General features: G+C 41.4%; 1 protein-coding gene across 1 annotated transcript in view; it reads left to right on the top strand.

Moving 5' to 3' along the window:
• Positions 1–13294, top strand: part of nej (CREB binding protein nejire) — a 48382-nt gene extending 35088 nt beyond the window's left edge. Inside the window, exons 9-15 of the mRNA XM_080286828.1 lie at positions 378–535; positions 1490–1570; positions 2865–3215; positions 5135–5395; positions 6125–7529; positions 8010–8317; positions 9807–13294. Coding sequence (XP_080142954.1) covers positions 378–535; positions 1490–1570; positions 2865–3215; positions 5135–5395; positions 6125–7529; positions 8010–8317; positions 9807–11214 — 3972 coding nt within the window. The 3' untranslated portion in view covers positions 11215–13294. The remainder of the gene's footprint in view (positions 1–377; positions 536–1489; positions 1571–2864; positions 3216–5134; positions 5396–6124; positions 7530–8009; positions 8318–9806) is intronic.
• Positions 13295–17231: the final 3937 nt, after the last annotated feature.

Genomic DNA, 17231 nt, shown 5'->3' with positions numbered 1-17231 from the left:
ATGCCAAATTTCTAAGTATGTCATACCATCAATTAATAGATTTAATTCCAGTATCGTATTATTTGTTGTTTAAAACTGACCTTTACAGAGCTTACTCTTGTATTCTAGCACAGTCATCTTTGGTCATGACAGTTGCATTTTTTAAAAAAATTTTATTTATTTATATAAATATATATATATATATATAAATATATATATATATATATATATATATATATATATATACTGGAATAATGTGACTAACACTTTGAGAAAAAGAATGGTACTACCTATTGGATATAACTCTTATACTATGGTTGTTTACAGTTGGCATCTTAGTAATGCATTGCAAATGTGTTGGCCTAATATAGTCAATTGCATTATTTTCCTCCCTGCAGTTGGCGGAAGTGTTTGAAGCAGAAATTGACCCAGTGATGCAGCAGCTTGGGTATTGCTGTGGTCGCAAATACACTTTCAACCCGCAGGTGCTTTGCTGTTATGGTAAACAGCTTTGTACCATCCCCAGGGATGCCAAGTACTTCAGCTATCAGAACAGGTAAGTAGGCCTTGGTGGTGGTATGATGGGGGGAGAGGGGGTGTTTGTGAAAGTGAGGTGTGGAAGTTCAGAGAAGCAATAGAACCAATGAATAGTGGAAATGGATGGACAAAGCTTGTATAGAAATGCATATGAAAAAGATTGTTCTCATCACTTAAATTGATGGTCATTGCTTCTGATAGGCAACACTGGATTGAATGAAAGACATGACACTGCCGTACAGGTGTTGCAAGAATAGCTTTACTGAATGAAGCAGTTAGTGCATATTTCTTTTGTCTGTTGTTGTTTGGAGTGACAGAAATTTTGAAGAATGGAATGCTGAGTGAGTGTTTGCCCCATTTATGTGGGTGTTTTGGCATTGTGTATCCTCAGCTTGTACATGGCTTCTACTGTTTGTGGATGCAACATACTTTAATTATTTGAGGGAGGCAGGATTAGGATGATGATAGTTCATGAACTTTGTGAGTGGTAATTAGTGCACAGTTTATAAAAATTTAATTGTATATTCAGCATAAATTTTTTTGTTACCCCAGTGTAGGAGGTTGGAGGAGGTTGTGTATTAACTTGTGTTTGTCTGTCTGTCTGTTTGTCCAGATGATATCTCCAACAGTTCTCATTCAATTTCAACGAAATTTGGTGGAAGGGTGGGCCAGGCGCTAAGAAAGAATTTATTAGATTTTAGGGCGGATCCGGATCATGTGTATATCATCTCCAAAAGTTTTCAATGAACATCAATAAAATTTTGTGGAAGAAAGGACCATGAGTCAAGGAACAGTTGATTAAATTTGGGGGCAGATGCAGACCCTTTGTATTCCACACAGTATCTCCACGGATCCAGATCCACATCCTTTTTAATGGCAGTGGTATTGGCGGAGGTGTGCGCTCTCTGGGTGCTTTTTAGTTTTATCTGTATTTTTATCTAGGAAACAGTATAGTAACTTCATTTTCTTGCAGGTACACATACTGCTACCGGTGTTTTAATGACATTCAGGGAGACAGCATCACCCTGGGAGATGACCCTTCACAACCAGCACTGTAAGGAACATTAATATTATAAGAGTTGTCTGTAATTTAATTATGTGGATGGTATTGGTAGGAATGCAGGTGTGAATGTGAAAATTAGTTATGTATTTTGCTTTAGTGTCATCCGAAGATGTTTTAGTCAGCCTGGGTGCAATTTAGCTGACGTGAAAGAGTACCGGGTATTATCATCTGGACCTGAAGTCAAAGTTGGGATAATGACAAGGTTTTACAAAGAATAAGCCCAAGAATGTGGAAGTTGATTGTCAGTAAAGGATAATAATGGCACTATTACAAGGGGGGGGGGGGATTGTTACTGGCTGTGGCTGTGTAAGGTGCCGCATAAAATTTTTGTATAAGGTATTGATTGTAGGGTGAAGCATACAGCATAAATATATAAGGAGAGTACTCTTTGATGTTTAGTAAGAAATAAGAATTTTATGTAAACAGAAAGCTAAAGGAATCGTCAGTAAACTTTTACGTGTGATAGTACATGCACGGTATTTGAAACGAAAGAATTTTGCATGGTATGCCATACGTGAGTTGTGTGGTGTTCAGAGAGGGAGGGGGATGTTACCCAGTTGGGCCAAGGAGGGTTCAAGGCTAGACTAGCTTTGTCCAGATCATACCAGTAACCGTTGATGTGATAGGTTACTGATAAGTTTTTAGGTGAGGTTAGCTGCTGTCACTCAGATGTTGTTAGTTGTTCCTACTACTTCCATGTGATTTTCTTCATCTTTGGAATGATGTTAAATAGTAAAGAGGTTAATGAAATGTATATTTAACCCTTTAAGTTTGGAAAGTTGCCCCTAAGCTGATTAAAATTACTTGATATATTTCTTACCCTCCCCTGGGGTGGGAAAGGAGGTCCGGATGATGATGATGATGATTTCTTTTACTCTGACTTGGCCAAAAATTTCCATTCCACATCTTGAGTGCTTAGTTGTAACAATTGCATAACTCTAGGAAATGATGCCAGCCACAAAAAAGTGCTGTGGAAAGGGTGTAGGATTGTTCAGTTGTCTTTCACTGTTGCTGAGCTACACGATACAAGCCACAAAAGGATGAAGATCTGGGCCAGGTTAAGGAGAAAAGAGTATATGTAGTAGCAGTTATGAAATACACAATAGGTAATATTGAAGGGATTATGGGTTTGATTGATAAGGTTTCTCACCCTGCCCTAAGCCCTCATCCTGCCGAAAGGTGGGAAAGGAGGTCTGCATGATGATGATGATGATAATGTGTCATACATGGTGATGCATATATATGATAGAATATATCTTTTTGTGAGGGCCTGCATCTTTTTCAGAATGATAAAGAAATCACAGTTCACGGAGATGAAAAACGACGCCCTTGACCTGGAGCCCCTGGTGGAATGTTTAGACTGTGGCCGCAAGCAGCACCAAATTTGTGTCCTGTACATGGAGACCATCTGGCCGCAGGGCTTTGTCTGTGATGGTTGTCTCAAGAAGAAGAATCAAGTGCGCAAAGAAAATAAGTTTACTGCCAAGAAGCTTCCCACTACAAAATTGAGCAACTTCCTGGAGACTCGTGTAAATAACTTCCTGAAGAAGAAGGAAGCTGGTGCTGGTGAAGTGTACATCAGGGTTGTGTCATCAACAGACAAAATTGTTGAAGTTAAAGGAGGCATGAAAACAAGGTAAGAGAATAATATTACGTAGAAACTAAACACTTTATTGTCATGTAATTTACAAGCATTGCAGGGTAGTGAAATGGCGGGGGACAGGGCGACTTGGAGGCGATTTGTTTGTGGCCACCCCAAACGGGATTGAGGCGTCTGGCAATAGATAGATTATTTTTTTGGCTGCCGTTTCCTCTCCCTTCCTTCCTTCCCCCTCGTCTGTCTTTCCTTCATTCTCTCCTCTTCCTTCTACCTACAGGTGATTCAGCATTCCCTCTTCTGTCTTTCTTTCCTTCACTGTTTCCTCTTCCTTCTGTCAATGAGTGACTCAACACAGAGGCAAGCCAGATGGTTTCCTGTACACCAGGAAACCATTTACCATACTGGGTGGTAACCATATAAGCAAATTACGGTGTCTTATGGTTTAGTGGGTAATTAAGGCGCTCCAGTCGGATTGAGCCGGTGCAGGTTTATATCCAAGGGGTTGTTAGGGTTTATTGCTCACATAATGCCACTGAGGGATGAGTGAGGCTGGTCACTCTCATCTTAAATGTCAATACCTACTTGTCTAGCCCCGGGCTTCTACGCTCCTCATGGGGTAGCATAGGATTGGATGATGGATGGATGGAATTAGTGTTGAATAAACAATTATTAAACTAGTACCCTTCCCAGTAGACATTGAGTGAGGGAAAATTATTCTAACTGCAGTTTAATATCGCAATTTGTTGGGAATACACAAGGAATCAAAAGTTATGACACTGAAATAGTAGGGTGAAAAAGAAGGTATGCGGGTAGTAGGCACACACAATGCATATTTTCTCAGTAAAGATGATAGATAGAATGTAAGGCATATTTGTTGCAAAAAATATGTTATAGTTACAAAAGAAACATGGAGGATGACAGTTGGGTGCAGAAGGTGAGAAATGTGAACGCTGGGGGTAGTGTTGCAAGAGGCAGACTGACGAACACGTGGGATGAGATCATAGTGTGTCTCCTCAGAGAAAATGGACTGGACAGGGAGGCTGCCACAAATCGTGCAGCATGGAGAGATGCCTTTTGGTGACCAAGGCTGATGTATGATTGAAGCATGTTGGAGCCCTTATTAATGATATGAAATTTAGTAGCAGATAGAGACAACCCATCACAGCCAAAGGTCTATGGTCTTTAATCATAGGGTCAGATGTAATTTTAAGCAGTTGCATTCTGTCTCTTCATGTTCCAGGGGTGAGAGTCTCGAACAAAGTTGTGATTAATTCCCGATGGTAACTTAGATTTATTTTTTGAGGAAGAACAGTGACAAGAAACTGCACCAATTACAAGAGATATATGTCATAGGTTACGTGTCTTCCTTTGCTAACCATTCCTCCAAATCCCAGATGTGAGGGAGAAATTACTTAACTTGTTTCCTTCTGGCAGGATGAGGAAGGGAGAATGCCAAATCTTCTTGTATTTGTCTAGTTCCTGCGCAGAAACAAGTCTTAAGTTAGGGAAGTAATTGTAAGTTTGCAAATCCCACCATAGACTATTATGTATGCATCTTTATCCTTTCAGTAGTCACCCCAACTTTAATTCTTGCGACCACATGGCAATTTCTTAAACTTTGAGGGGACTTAATGGACTGGAAGACATAAATATAGCCTTCAGTAACCCCTTTGGTATGAGAGACTTATCTAAAACTTGAGTAAAACTGGAGTTTGCAAGAATAAACTTAACATCACTAGATTCAGAGTTGGTTGTATTGGTGATCTAAAACCTGACTTTGTTATCGGTTGTTCATCTCCCTCTCCCACCCCAAGGTAGGGTCCATGGAGCCAGAAAAACCTTGATAGAATGAGATACGACTCAGAGTATGCCCAGTTGAACAAACCAATCTCCTTTTCATTCACCATTCACCCTTGGCTCTTTCAGGTGTTTATTTTCTTTATTTTTCATTTCAGATTTGTGGACACTGGGCAACTTTCAGCGGAGTTCCCATATCGTGCCAAAGCTCTGTTTGCTTATGAAGACATAGACGGACATGATGTCTGCTTCTTTGGCATGCATGTGCAGGAATATGGATCCGATAGTCCTATACCAAATACCCGAAGAGTTTACTTAGCTTACCTTGATAGTGTACATTTCTTTAAGCCAAGACAGTACAGAACTGCAGTTTACCATGAGATTCTACTAGGATACCTGGATTATGTTAAGCAACTAGGGTAAGTAAAGATTCATTCATTATTTTAGTACTTTCAAAATTATATTCATGGCAATGTTTATATTGTGTGTTGTAAGCATGAAAGATATTTTTTGGAATTTGTGGGGTCCCCATTTTAGTCATTTTTTAAACTAGCGATGAAAGTTTAGGTTAGTTCGATTTATTGACCACTGTGGTTTGCAGGATAACCAAAACCTCTGTTCACAACTGTTCTTTAAGCAATGCAGTTTTTCTTGGGCTGAGGCATTGGCTCTGTTTAGAGGACATATTTTGAAGCTGTAGTATTTAGTGACTGGATGCCCTTCTTTGGAGTCAGTTTCACTGATGGACTTGGGCTGGGATATGAATATATGACCTTGCAGTCTAATGCGGGCACTTTGACCCATTAGACCATTGCAGAAATGTGGGGACTTATATAAACCTTTGTCAATAGATTTAAGAGTACAGTCTTGAAAGGATTGAATGTTTCAACACTGAATAGCTAGTTCTCATGTCTTCCCAGTTTAAAGGATGCTGGGTCAAAGATCCAGTACCTGCCTAGTTAATTAAAGAGTGTATGGAAGGGTACACAGTTATTTGAATTAGAAGAAAGACAATTATGTTAATAATAATTTTGCAGACGTTGCTACTCCTCACCCTGCCCTACGGTGGGGAAGGAGGTTTAGATGATGATGATGATTTATAATCCAAGTTGAAAGTAAGGTTTAAGCATTGACTTCTTAATTTTCAGGTACACAATGGCTCATATATGGGCTTGTCCACCTTCTGAAGGAGATGATTACATTTTCCATTGCCATCCCAGTGATCAGAAGATACCGAAACCAAAGCGCCTGCAAGAATGGTACAAGAAAATGTTAGATAAGGGAATAATTGAAAGGATAGTCTTAGATTACAAAGATATTCACAAGCAAGCCTTTGAAGACAACATGAAATCACCAGCAGAATTGCCATATTTTGAAGGTGATTTCTGGCCCAATGTGATGGAAGAAAGTATAAAAGAGTTGGACCAGGAGGAGGAAGAAAAGAGAAAACAGGAAGAAGCAGCTGCAGCAGAAGCTGCTGCTCAAGCTGCAATGGGACAGGAGGAGGAGGAAGAGACCAGCCAAGATGGCAAAAAGAAGGGACAGAAAAAACACAAGAATAAGAACAAAAATAAAAGTCAACAGAAGAATAAATCTAAGAGCAAGAGTAATGCAGCAGGCTGCAATGACCTTGCCCAGAAGATATTTGCCACTATGGAGAAACACAAAGATGTGTTCTTTGTAATTAGATTGCACAGTGCACAATCAGCAGTTAGTTTACCACCAATACAAGACCCTGACCCAATCATGGTATGTGATTTGATGGACGGTAGAGATGCCTTCCTGACCCTTGCCAGCGAGCGTCATCTTGAATTTTCGTCGTTGCGGCGAGCCAAGTACTCAACGATGGTCATGATGTATGAGCTGCACAACCAGGGCCAGGATCGCTTTGTGTACACATGCAATCACTGCAAGGCTCATGTGGAGACCCGCTATCACTGCCAGGAGTGTGATGACTTTGATCTCTGTACCTCTTGCTTCAAGTCAGAGGGGCATGCCCACAACATGATAAAACTTGGCTTGGACCTGGAAGATGGTTCAGTTTCGACAGAGAACAAAAACCTCAACCCTCAAGAAGCCAGAAGACAATCTATTCAGAGATGTATCCAGAGCTTGGTTCATGCTTCTCAGTGCAGAGATGCAAACTGCAGACTTCCATCATGCCAGAAGATGAAACGGGTGTTGTCTCATACCAAGTCTTGCAAAAAGAAGAATAACGGTGGATGTGCCATCTGCAAGCAGCTTATTGCTCTTTGCTGTTACCACGCCAGGAATTGTAAAGAGCAGAGGTGTGTCGTACCTTATTGCTTCAACATCAAGCAGAAATTGCGACAGCAGGAGATGCAGCAGAGGTTCCAGCAGCAGCAGTTGATGAAGAGAAGGATGCAGCAGATGAATGCAAGAATGGTTGGTGGGGCAGCCAATCCATCAATGCCACCACCCAGTGCTCCAGTTGCCCCACCAGTACAAAGCCCCATCCACAGCACACAGCCGGGCATCAAACCCACAACACAGGCAGCACCTCCACCAAATGTTATGAAGGCAATTGCACAGGTAAGCTGCAGTTTGTTTGTTGTAATTTTTTCTGACCCATGTATCGTTTTAGTTAGCAGCAGTTTTGAAGTGAGTTTTGTTACCTGACAACTGAACCACTCCCACAACTTAAAATGTGTTATTGTTGCATGAAGTTCAGTGAACCTTAAGTCATGAGGAAGGAATGCGATTTCTTGAGGACTGGTCAGAATTATCCTCCAGCTGTAATATCAACTAAGCCAAAGGGGGTTAGGGATTTTTTTCAGGTTAGAAAAAACACATTGTCCTGTTCACATGTAGTGATGCTGGTGTATGGTTTTCATTACTTACAGGAGGGGGCTGGGAATTTGGATAACTGTGATGGCTGTGGTTTGGGTGCTTTTGTTTGAAGTGACTCCATTGTAGTTGTTGATATGGTTTTGGTAGTTGTGGTTGATGTATTTGTGGTGGATGTGGTTTTAGTGTTTACATATATTGATATTGGTGCAAACTATTCAACAGGTACAGGAGGAGGCTGCCAGGCAGACTGGGACAGGCACTGCTGTAAGTTACGGGAAAGGTAATCCTGGTAACGCTGCAGTCAGTCAGGCGCCCATGATGCCTCCCCCAATACCCCAGCAGCAGGTGCGTCCTCAGATGAATGCCAACGCCATGCCACAGATGGGCAACATGGGACCTCAGGTCTCTCAGATGAACCCCATGGGAAAGCCAAATGCTGTCATGCAACAGCAACAGCAACAACAGCCACAGCCTCAACAGCAGCAGCAGCCTAATCAAATGTTACCAGGAATGGAACAGCTATGGAACAGGTACAAATAACTTCACAGTTTTCAGTATATTTGTAGTGTGTGCCCTAACAATTATTTTTAGGTATGGAGGGCATTTCCCCTCCCTCCCCACGTGACACATGGAGGATGGTAACATGTTATTGGCATCTGTGACATCACACCAAGTCATACAGTTGATTTGCAAATGGCTGGTAGTTTATTCTTCACTGTTATATGCCCTGCATACAACTGTGTATTTATTACAGTAATGATGCAACACTTGGTTAGAGAGAGAGAGAAAAAAAATGCAGCTTGGAGGGTTCTAGGTCGGATAATTTTCCACTCAGCAGGTCAGTCTGGAAGTCCAGAGAACAGTTATGCATTACAGGTAGTTTGAGGGTGAGTAAATCAAATGAAGCTGAGAGCAAGGATAACATTTGCAAATCAGATGACACTGAGGATTTTGGAGGCTTGTAAGGTTAGTGAATGAATGTGTGACCTGTTTCATTAGGCATGCTGTTCATAGCTCTCTCATGTCCATATTTTCTTTTCAGTTTTGGAGCCTACCGACCCAGTTCATTGGTGTTAAGCAGAGTTTTTTAAATGTGTCCAACTCGGGGGCAAAGGCTTCAGGGCCTATCCCAAGGCCCAGTAGTCCTCCTAAATACCTCCACATGTCTCCACTTCGGCGCTAACACCCACCGTCCATATTGATTACATGCTAGGGCTGTCGCATACAGGAATGGTGTACTGATATTAGTGGGGGTATTTTTACAGCATGTTGGTGGGTCTTCTGGTAGATAAGTAACGTCTGCTTTTATGAAATTCAAATATTTAAATTTCCTTGCCCCAACTGGGATTTGGTCTGGGTCCATTAGGGCTGCAGGCCGCCTCTACCGATTTAGCCACCGCCTCAATGAAGATAAAGTGATTTTGTGAAAGTAGTTCATGAGAGTGTTGACTGTATTTCAGCAATATATTAAGTGGATTTGTTTTAATTCCAGTGATAACACATTACCTAGAACAATTAGCATAAATGTTTGTGGATGATATTTCATACTGTTATTCTGGATGTGATTCGATGAAGTTCAGTCAGAGCCTGTGAGTTGGATTTATCCTGATGAGTGCATTCATGTATTAATTCTTGTGGTAAGTTGTCCACTGTATGTCTGTCTACCTCTCTGTCCATCTTTACCCATCTGTCTGTTTATTGACGTCGATTTTCACCGGTATTGTATGTTCACAACTTCCCTTAGTGTGGCGTCCCCCCCCCCCTCCACGAATTAGTCTTTCTGTATTTAATTTGTTTGTGCTTGCAGCACCAGCAGATGATGATGATTTACAATTATCATTGTTTTATACTTTTTACCTTTGTCTTGCAGCAGTATATAATTCTAGAATGTCATTTCATTTTTTTTTTTTTTTTTCCTAGGTACCCCATCCTAGATCCAGATAGTATAATTGAAATCTTATACTGTTTCTTTCTCATGTAAAAGCATGTTGTGATTTGCCTCTTTTTAATACGTTGTAGGTACCCAAACCCTGGTCCAGGTGGCATCATTGGACAACAACAACCAAGGCAGGGGGGTGGCATCAGACCAGGAATGATTGCTCAGCCCAACCCTATGAACCAAACAGGAGGACCCCCTGGTCCTGCAGGTGTCATGGGCCCTCCAGGACAACCAGGGCAGCCGGGACAGCCAGGGCAGCCCGGTAGCCAGCCACAGAGGAATGCTACTCAAGCTTTGCAGCAGCTTTTACAAACACTGAAGAATCCATCAGGGCCTCACCAGCAGTCTGAGGTTTTACAGATTCTCAAAACTCATCCTCAGCTTATGGCAGCTTTTATTAGACATCGGCAAATTCAGCAGCAAAGTCAGCAGCAGCAGCAGCAACAACAACAACAGCAACAGCAGCAGCAGCAACAACAACAGCAACAGCAGCAACAGCAACAGCAGACTCAGCAGAATCCACAGGGTGCGGGTCAGCCAGGTATGATGCCTCAAGGTGGAAATGGGATGCAGGGAACAGTACAAGGGACGATGCAACCAAACATGCAGGCAGGGGGAATGCAGCCTAATATTCAGGCTGGCGGCATGCAAGCTCCATTGCAGGGAGGCATAGTAACGCAAATGGCCACAAGTCAACCAATGCAGGGCCAACAGCAGCCAATGGGAGTACCACCATCACAACCAAACATGACTCATCAGCAGCAGTGGTACCAGCAGCAGAAACTAATGCAGCTTAGACAACAGCAGCAACACCAACAGCAGCAGCAGCAGCAGCAACAGCAGTCTCAACCTGGGGGCTTCCAGCAACCTCAGGCACCCATGTACACTCAGAGACGACAGTTGAACTTCCCACAGCAGCATAATTTCCAAGGTGGAGATGGACAGTTTGGTCAAGGATTTCCTCAGCAGCAGCAGCAGCAACAAATGCTAATGCAGCAGCAACAAATGAAACCAGTCCCACCCTCCATGTCGCCTCAGACCGTGGCCCCTGGCATGATGCCTCCCGGATCTGCCATGACCAACCCGTCCCCTCAGCAGTTAATGCAGACGGTCACGTCTCCCCCACCGAGTAATTTACCCCAAACGGTGCGGTCGCCACAACCCAATCCCTCACCCAGAAATCACGGCCCCATCCCATCCCCGCGCATCCCGTCACCCCGGGCAGGACCTGTTCAGTCACCTCACCACCCAGCTCCAGTTCACTCACCTCACCCTGGCAGCCAGCAGGGTGCTGCCATGGGTGGCAGTGGTGCACCAGGGGATTCCATGATGCTTTCCCAGCTTGGACCAGGCACCGGCCACCAGTCCCATCAGGGCTTGCCTCCCTTACAACCTGCCAATAACCAACAAATGCCTGGCATGGTCGCCACCTCAGAGGCTGAAGTTACTCCACAAGACAAACTCTCTAAATTTGTGGAGACGTTATAGTACCAGTGTGCTACTTAGCCCTTGTAGATACTTTGTAAATATTTTGTAAGTAAGTCGTGGATTCTCATACAGACTACAAATTGTGATTGTTATTTTTGCAGTGCTTTATACCTGCAAAATAGAAAAGATATTATGCTTCCTTGAAGCAAACCATGTTGATACACTTCTGATCCTGAGATAAAAAACTCAAGCCAATTCTGTAAAAGACAATTTACATGCCTACTGTAGGGCTCACCTAGGCGTTAAAAAACTAGAAAAAGAAAGGCAAGTAGAAAAAAGGAAAAATTTTATTACAGTAACTTTGTACAATTTTGCATTAGTCAATAATTTTGGGCAATTTGTCTTGTTATTATTTTGAAGAGTGCAAATAGATCTTTTGCCAAGGTTTTAGCTAGACATGTTTGGTGCATTCTAGCTTGCTGAACTACTAGAGCAGAATGTACTTGGTGGGGAATGTGCCTGTACATTTCTGCTATATTAAGTGAAGATGGAATGTAAATGTAATGATTTTGTTATGCCCCTCTGCCCCAAAGAGCCTCCGCTGTTGCAGACTAGAAGTGCAGGCACAACCTCAGCAGTGACCTCCCATCTCTTTTGACATTCCCTGTAGGCACCACTTACCTTGGGGAGGTTTGCTGTCTCTGCTAGTGCTGCTTGTTGAGTGTGAGGGAGGGAAGGGTTACAGAATGTGTTCACATGCAGCCGACCCAAGGGATAGCTGCTGTTGCTTCTTCGCCGCCACTCCCACAATCCAATGACATGTTTTGTATTTTATTCCAGCTATCTCTAAACAGTTTTGTTCCAATTTTGGAAGGATTTTTAGTAGTGAAAGGGTTAATAGGGCTGTATCAAAGCCCTCCATTTGGTAAATGTCATTGTGAAAGGGCTAATAAAAAGGCTGTATCTAACCCCTCCAATTAGAAGTCTTAACAACTTTATTCAATTTTGGGAGGACCTTTGCCTTCCAGTTGGGAAATTCTTGACAGTTGTATTCCTATGTTGGATGGATCTATAGCAATGAAAGGTTTAAATAAGGCTGTATCCAACCCCTCCAGTTCAAAAAGTCTGTCTTCATTTGAACAAAGTGAACTGGAGGTAGCAAGGATAACAAATAAAACACTTCACTGGATTAACAGGGCTAACCCATGCATATTTATGGGTAGGGGAGGTTGCAGCCAGCGTTTCCCCAGTCACTGAGCCTCACCCACCTGTCCTCTTATACATTTCTTTAATTTATTTCTCTTTAAAGATTTGATAAGTTTGTTTTCACATTTTCCAACGCTCAACGTGATGTATGTATGTAAATTGTTGATTGTATTGTCTAAACCAACACCTGCTCATTGGAAGTCCCCGTTCTTGTCCTGTATACAGTCATTGTATTTTAATGGGCATAAGAAATTTTTTAAACTGTCTGGTCCCCCACTTTGTTATGTTTAATGTTGACCAATGAGGAAGTGTTGAACAGAGGATTTGATTATTTTATAATAAATATATGACGAATTAAAGTATATACAGTGTTTCTACCTTAAATATTTTACATATATGGTATCGTGAAGTTCAGTGATTGAGTAGTTTTTAATGTACAGTATTGTCAATAGTAATACAGTACTTATAAGAATGGTTAACCACTTCACTTCGATGATGGTTTTTTTTCATGATATTTTTCCTATTTACAGAATGGTTTATTCAGCTCAGGAGAGACTTTTTGAGCTGGAGGGGTTAGTTATAGCCTTTATTAACCCCTTCACTACCAGGGGACTCCTCTTTAACTGAATAAAATCATCTGGCGGTGGCAAAAATACATTGTTACATGCATCATTGGATTGAAGGGGTTAAGGGCACATTTTAAAATTATAAACTGCCATAACATCCAGTGGAAGAGTAAAATAAAACCATCATTCCGAACATTCGCTCGCTAATAATTCAGTTGCCCAAGTCAGTCTCGTTGTTTTGTGTTACCCTCTCCCATGTGTACGGTCAGGCTGTTGATTCTGCTGCACTCTGGAGGTGAGAATTTTTAACACCATTGGCACTGGTATGTATGGTTGCTCTCCTGCTTATGAATTTTTAAAACTTTGAGATACATGAACTTTTTTTTGAGAAGCATTTACTCAGCTGGTGAGGATAAATCATTATTTTTTCAGTGAACTCTACAAATACATGATTTTAGTTTACAATATGATACAGGATTTTAATTTACATTATGAAAGCTTCTGAAATTGAAAGTAGTGGACTTGAAGCAGTTGGTACAATTGTATTTAAGTTTCTACTGGTGTTCTTAATTTTCACCAATGGTTTTGTACATAGTTGATCTCAGATAGTAGTGAATTTCAAATTATTATTATCATTTATTTTATAATTATATATACTGTAGTTAGGAACAAACTAAAAGAACCAGTTAAGCTCGTAAGTAGGGGACCAACTGTGATGAATTTAACTTGGATGGGGGAGGGGAGGTTATGGTCATATTCCTGTTGGCTTGGAGGCTTTCTAAGACTTCTTTTGTTATTTTGCATTCTACATCTTGATATTCTCTTGTATGATATGGCTTCTTAACTGTCTTCAGAGTTTGATGGCCAGGTGATTTGTGAGGTGCCTGGCAGTTTGACTTGCCTCACATTAAAGACACTTTCCACCCTCCCTACCCTCTCCTTCCACCTTGCATGCCACCACACTAGACACAACCATCACCAGAACACCACGGCCACACCACCACACAGTACCACCCACCACCACACTGCAACAAAATTCTCTCTTTTGCTACAACACCACAACCATACCACCACACTGCTGCAAAATCATCTCTTCAACCACAACACCACTGCCACATCATACCATTGCACTTGCCAGCACACAACACCACACTTACACTACTGCATAAACATTTACCCACCCTCCCTTGGAAAACCTAATACAGTAGTGTAATTCACTGCCAGGTGCACAAAAACATAGTACGAATGCATGTCTTATTTCAGTTCCCTCATTCAGTATGGTACACATTCTTATTAAATGCATGAAGTTTCTATTAGGAGAAATGAGTTAATTGGCATAAAATCCATATGGAAATCCAGGGATGGTTGATGTTAACATTGTTCACTTGGATATCACAGAAGAAAATATACCTGCATAATTCAGAAAAATATAAATGATAGGAAAGAGGTACTAGAAAATCTCCGAAATTGGTGAGAATGTGGTCGTTGGTGGTTTCATTTTTGGTGAGAGTTACGGAGTGTAGAGGAATTACTGCCCCTGATAGTACGTGATCCTTCTCAGGTGACATACTGCCATTGAGATCATTTTATTTCCAGTAATGGTATATACTGAGTACAGTACTGTACTGTACTTGGTATTCTTTTGCAAATAACCTAACACTTGATAACATGGTGGAGAACATGCTCATTGTGAAGAAGCTTCAGTGAAGTTTTGAACTATCAATAATAAAAGTATAAATGCAGCATACATTTCATGACTTTTTTGCAACACTTTCTTATCAATACATAGCCTGGTATACAAACATCTGTAAGTTGGACAGTTGCAGTAAAGTGGTCATTTGCAGAACTGTACTGTAAGACGTGAACAAATCTCTACTCTTTAACAGACTAACATTTTTTTTCTGGCTCATTTGTTCAATCTGGATTGTTTAAAACTGAGATTCTGTAGCAGTTCAGTGACATTAATTAGCTGGGTTTAAGTTCATTTCTTAACTGTGAACTGTAATACCTTGTACTAATTAGCAATGCATGACATTCCATTCAGTGTAAAGTGAAGTCTATTACTCTTGAGATTTCAGAAGTTATAGTCACTGCTATCAGGTTGGGTTAGCCACAGGAAGATATAGTGGATTTTTTTTTTTTTTTTTTTTTTTTCCCCAAGCTGGAACTTTGAAAATATGAATTCCACAGTTCATGTACTTTTATTGAGGATACTGTTTTTGTAAAGCATTATACTAGACTCATGTATGTACTCTACTGACTGACTTGCACACAGCTATCATGGGCTTAGTGTTATTGTCTGTTGTTGGTAGGCCTCTGGCTCATCTGGACATGTACCTGGTGGAGTGCAGGCTGAAGTTGCCTCCTCTGCAGTCCACCATCCCTCCTTTGGGGGATAGGGAGGGAGTTGAACAATTGTAAAGCTGTCTGATTTGGTTATTTTGGTTCCTGTGAATGGAAGCATCCTTCTCCCTCGCCACTCAGATATATACTGTATTATGCACATTCAAGTAGTGTTTGAAGGGTCCTGAGGGGTCCTTGGGGAAGTGAGGATGGAGAATTAAGTGCTGGGGATTATGTGGTTGTGGGTTCAATCCCAGCTGTTGCAGGAAGTACTGTAGTTTGTGATGAATTCAACATGCCTATGCTAATTGCTCTTCAGAAGGCCACAGTGACATGTCAAGTAAACATCCTGCCAAGTTACCAGCCACGATTAAGTGGACTATGAGTCACCTTAAGTGATAAATCTTAGTGTCAGATGAGTTTACAGGTCTTAAGTAAATATTCAATAAAAATACATTCATATTGCATCCATTATGAAATCAGGCTACATTTGAGCTTACGGTGGCAGAGTGTTCAGCATCAATGACTTCAAAGCTGCCAGCCTGTTAGTGCCATGGTTCAAATCTTAATGGGGGCGGCTGGTGTCATTGATGTGGGTGTCCATCCGCCCTTCGTAGGTAAAATGAGTACCTGGGTAACACCAAGGAAAGGTAACTGTGGTAACCTGGATGATGCAGTGGCCTTGTTTCCCAGGATATTGGGTGAAAAATCCACCACAGGCTCAACAACCTATGTTATGGGGATGAGCACCGCGGCTAAGTACCTCATGGCGTCTGCTCCCTCCTTCATATGATGGTAGGACACATGAAGTTTTATATCTTCACATTTCAAAATTGATATTAGGGCATCCCAATCAACATGATTATATATGATCTTGGGTTTGACAATCAGTGGCTATATGGGTGTGAGAATTTTAGTTTGGTAAAGCACGGGGTAAGGAGAAGAAATAGATTAATGGTATAGTTTCACCACATCGTCTTATGTCTTGTACTCATATTCATCAGTGCTTTACTCATTACCAACTTGGGACATAATAATTAATCCATTTTATTTGCATAGCTCATGGCAGCTCCATGAGAAATTTACATGAGATGCTAAATTGCATAAAGTGCATGACATAAACTGCATAATCAGACCTTATGACTTTCAGCTCCTGTAGAAGGCAAAGAGGCATTAAAAAAAAAAAAAAAAGTTGGTGGGTCATATTACTATTACTACTACTACTAGAGAGAAAGAGAAAGAAAAATACAAATCTTACCCCAGCACTTTATTACTGAGTAACAAGACATTAGAGAATGGTCAACCTTTAATTGCAAGACAATAATAGTGGTAGGTGGTGGCGACCATCATCCACTCACGATGTAGTGCTGCCTACTTCTTCCTAAACCCTTATAATTCTTTTTCTGTCTACCCTCCTCTCTTCCTATTTGTCCCGCCATTCCTGTCACTTGTTATTGCTCTTCTTTCCCTTTTAGGTGGCCTTACATTGAGTGACAATCCTAATGGTTTCTTGTAAGCCAGGAAACCATTTACAACGCTGGGTGGTCACCATATAACCAACCCATATGTGTTCCCTACTTGTCAACAAGTGGGTTGGTGGAGGGTTGGTGCCCCTCCCCGTAAAACAACAAACTCAGGTCAAACGGCCACCCCACATGGGATTATGGCATCTGGCTGTAGACAGAAATTCGTAGACCTAGCTGGGACGATGATAAAGAGACTATTGCAGATGTATAATGTTTCTCTTTAGGAAATGTTTTCTCTCATGAGCTTCAGTTGAGGTTGATGATTAATTTAGATCTCATGGGTTGTATGTAAACATGGCAAAATAGAGGACAAGGCCTTGCGACAGGTTCGATTTGTTTCCATCTGTTCCCACGATCCGAGGCTTAATGCGACATATAAATCAGTTGACTCAATTTTCAGCAGACTTCAGACGATTTTAATTTCCCAAGGACACTC

This window comes from Coenobita brevimanus, chromosome 114, assembly GCF_032717465.1.
Source record: "Coenobita brevimanus isolate Jiangsu-jjx chromosome 114, ASM3271746v2, whole genome shotgun sequence".
Lineage (NCBI taxonomy): Eukaryota > Metazoa > Arthropoda > Malacostraca > Decapoda > Coenobitidae > Coenobita > Coenobita brevimanus.
This window is presented reverse-complemented; position numbering and strand designations above follow the sequence as displayed.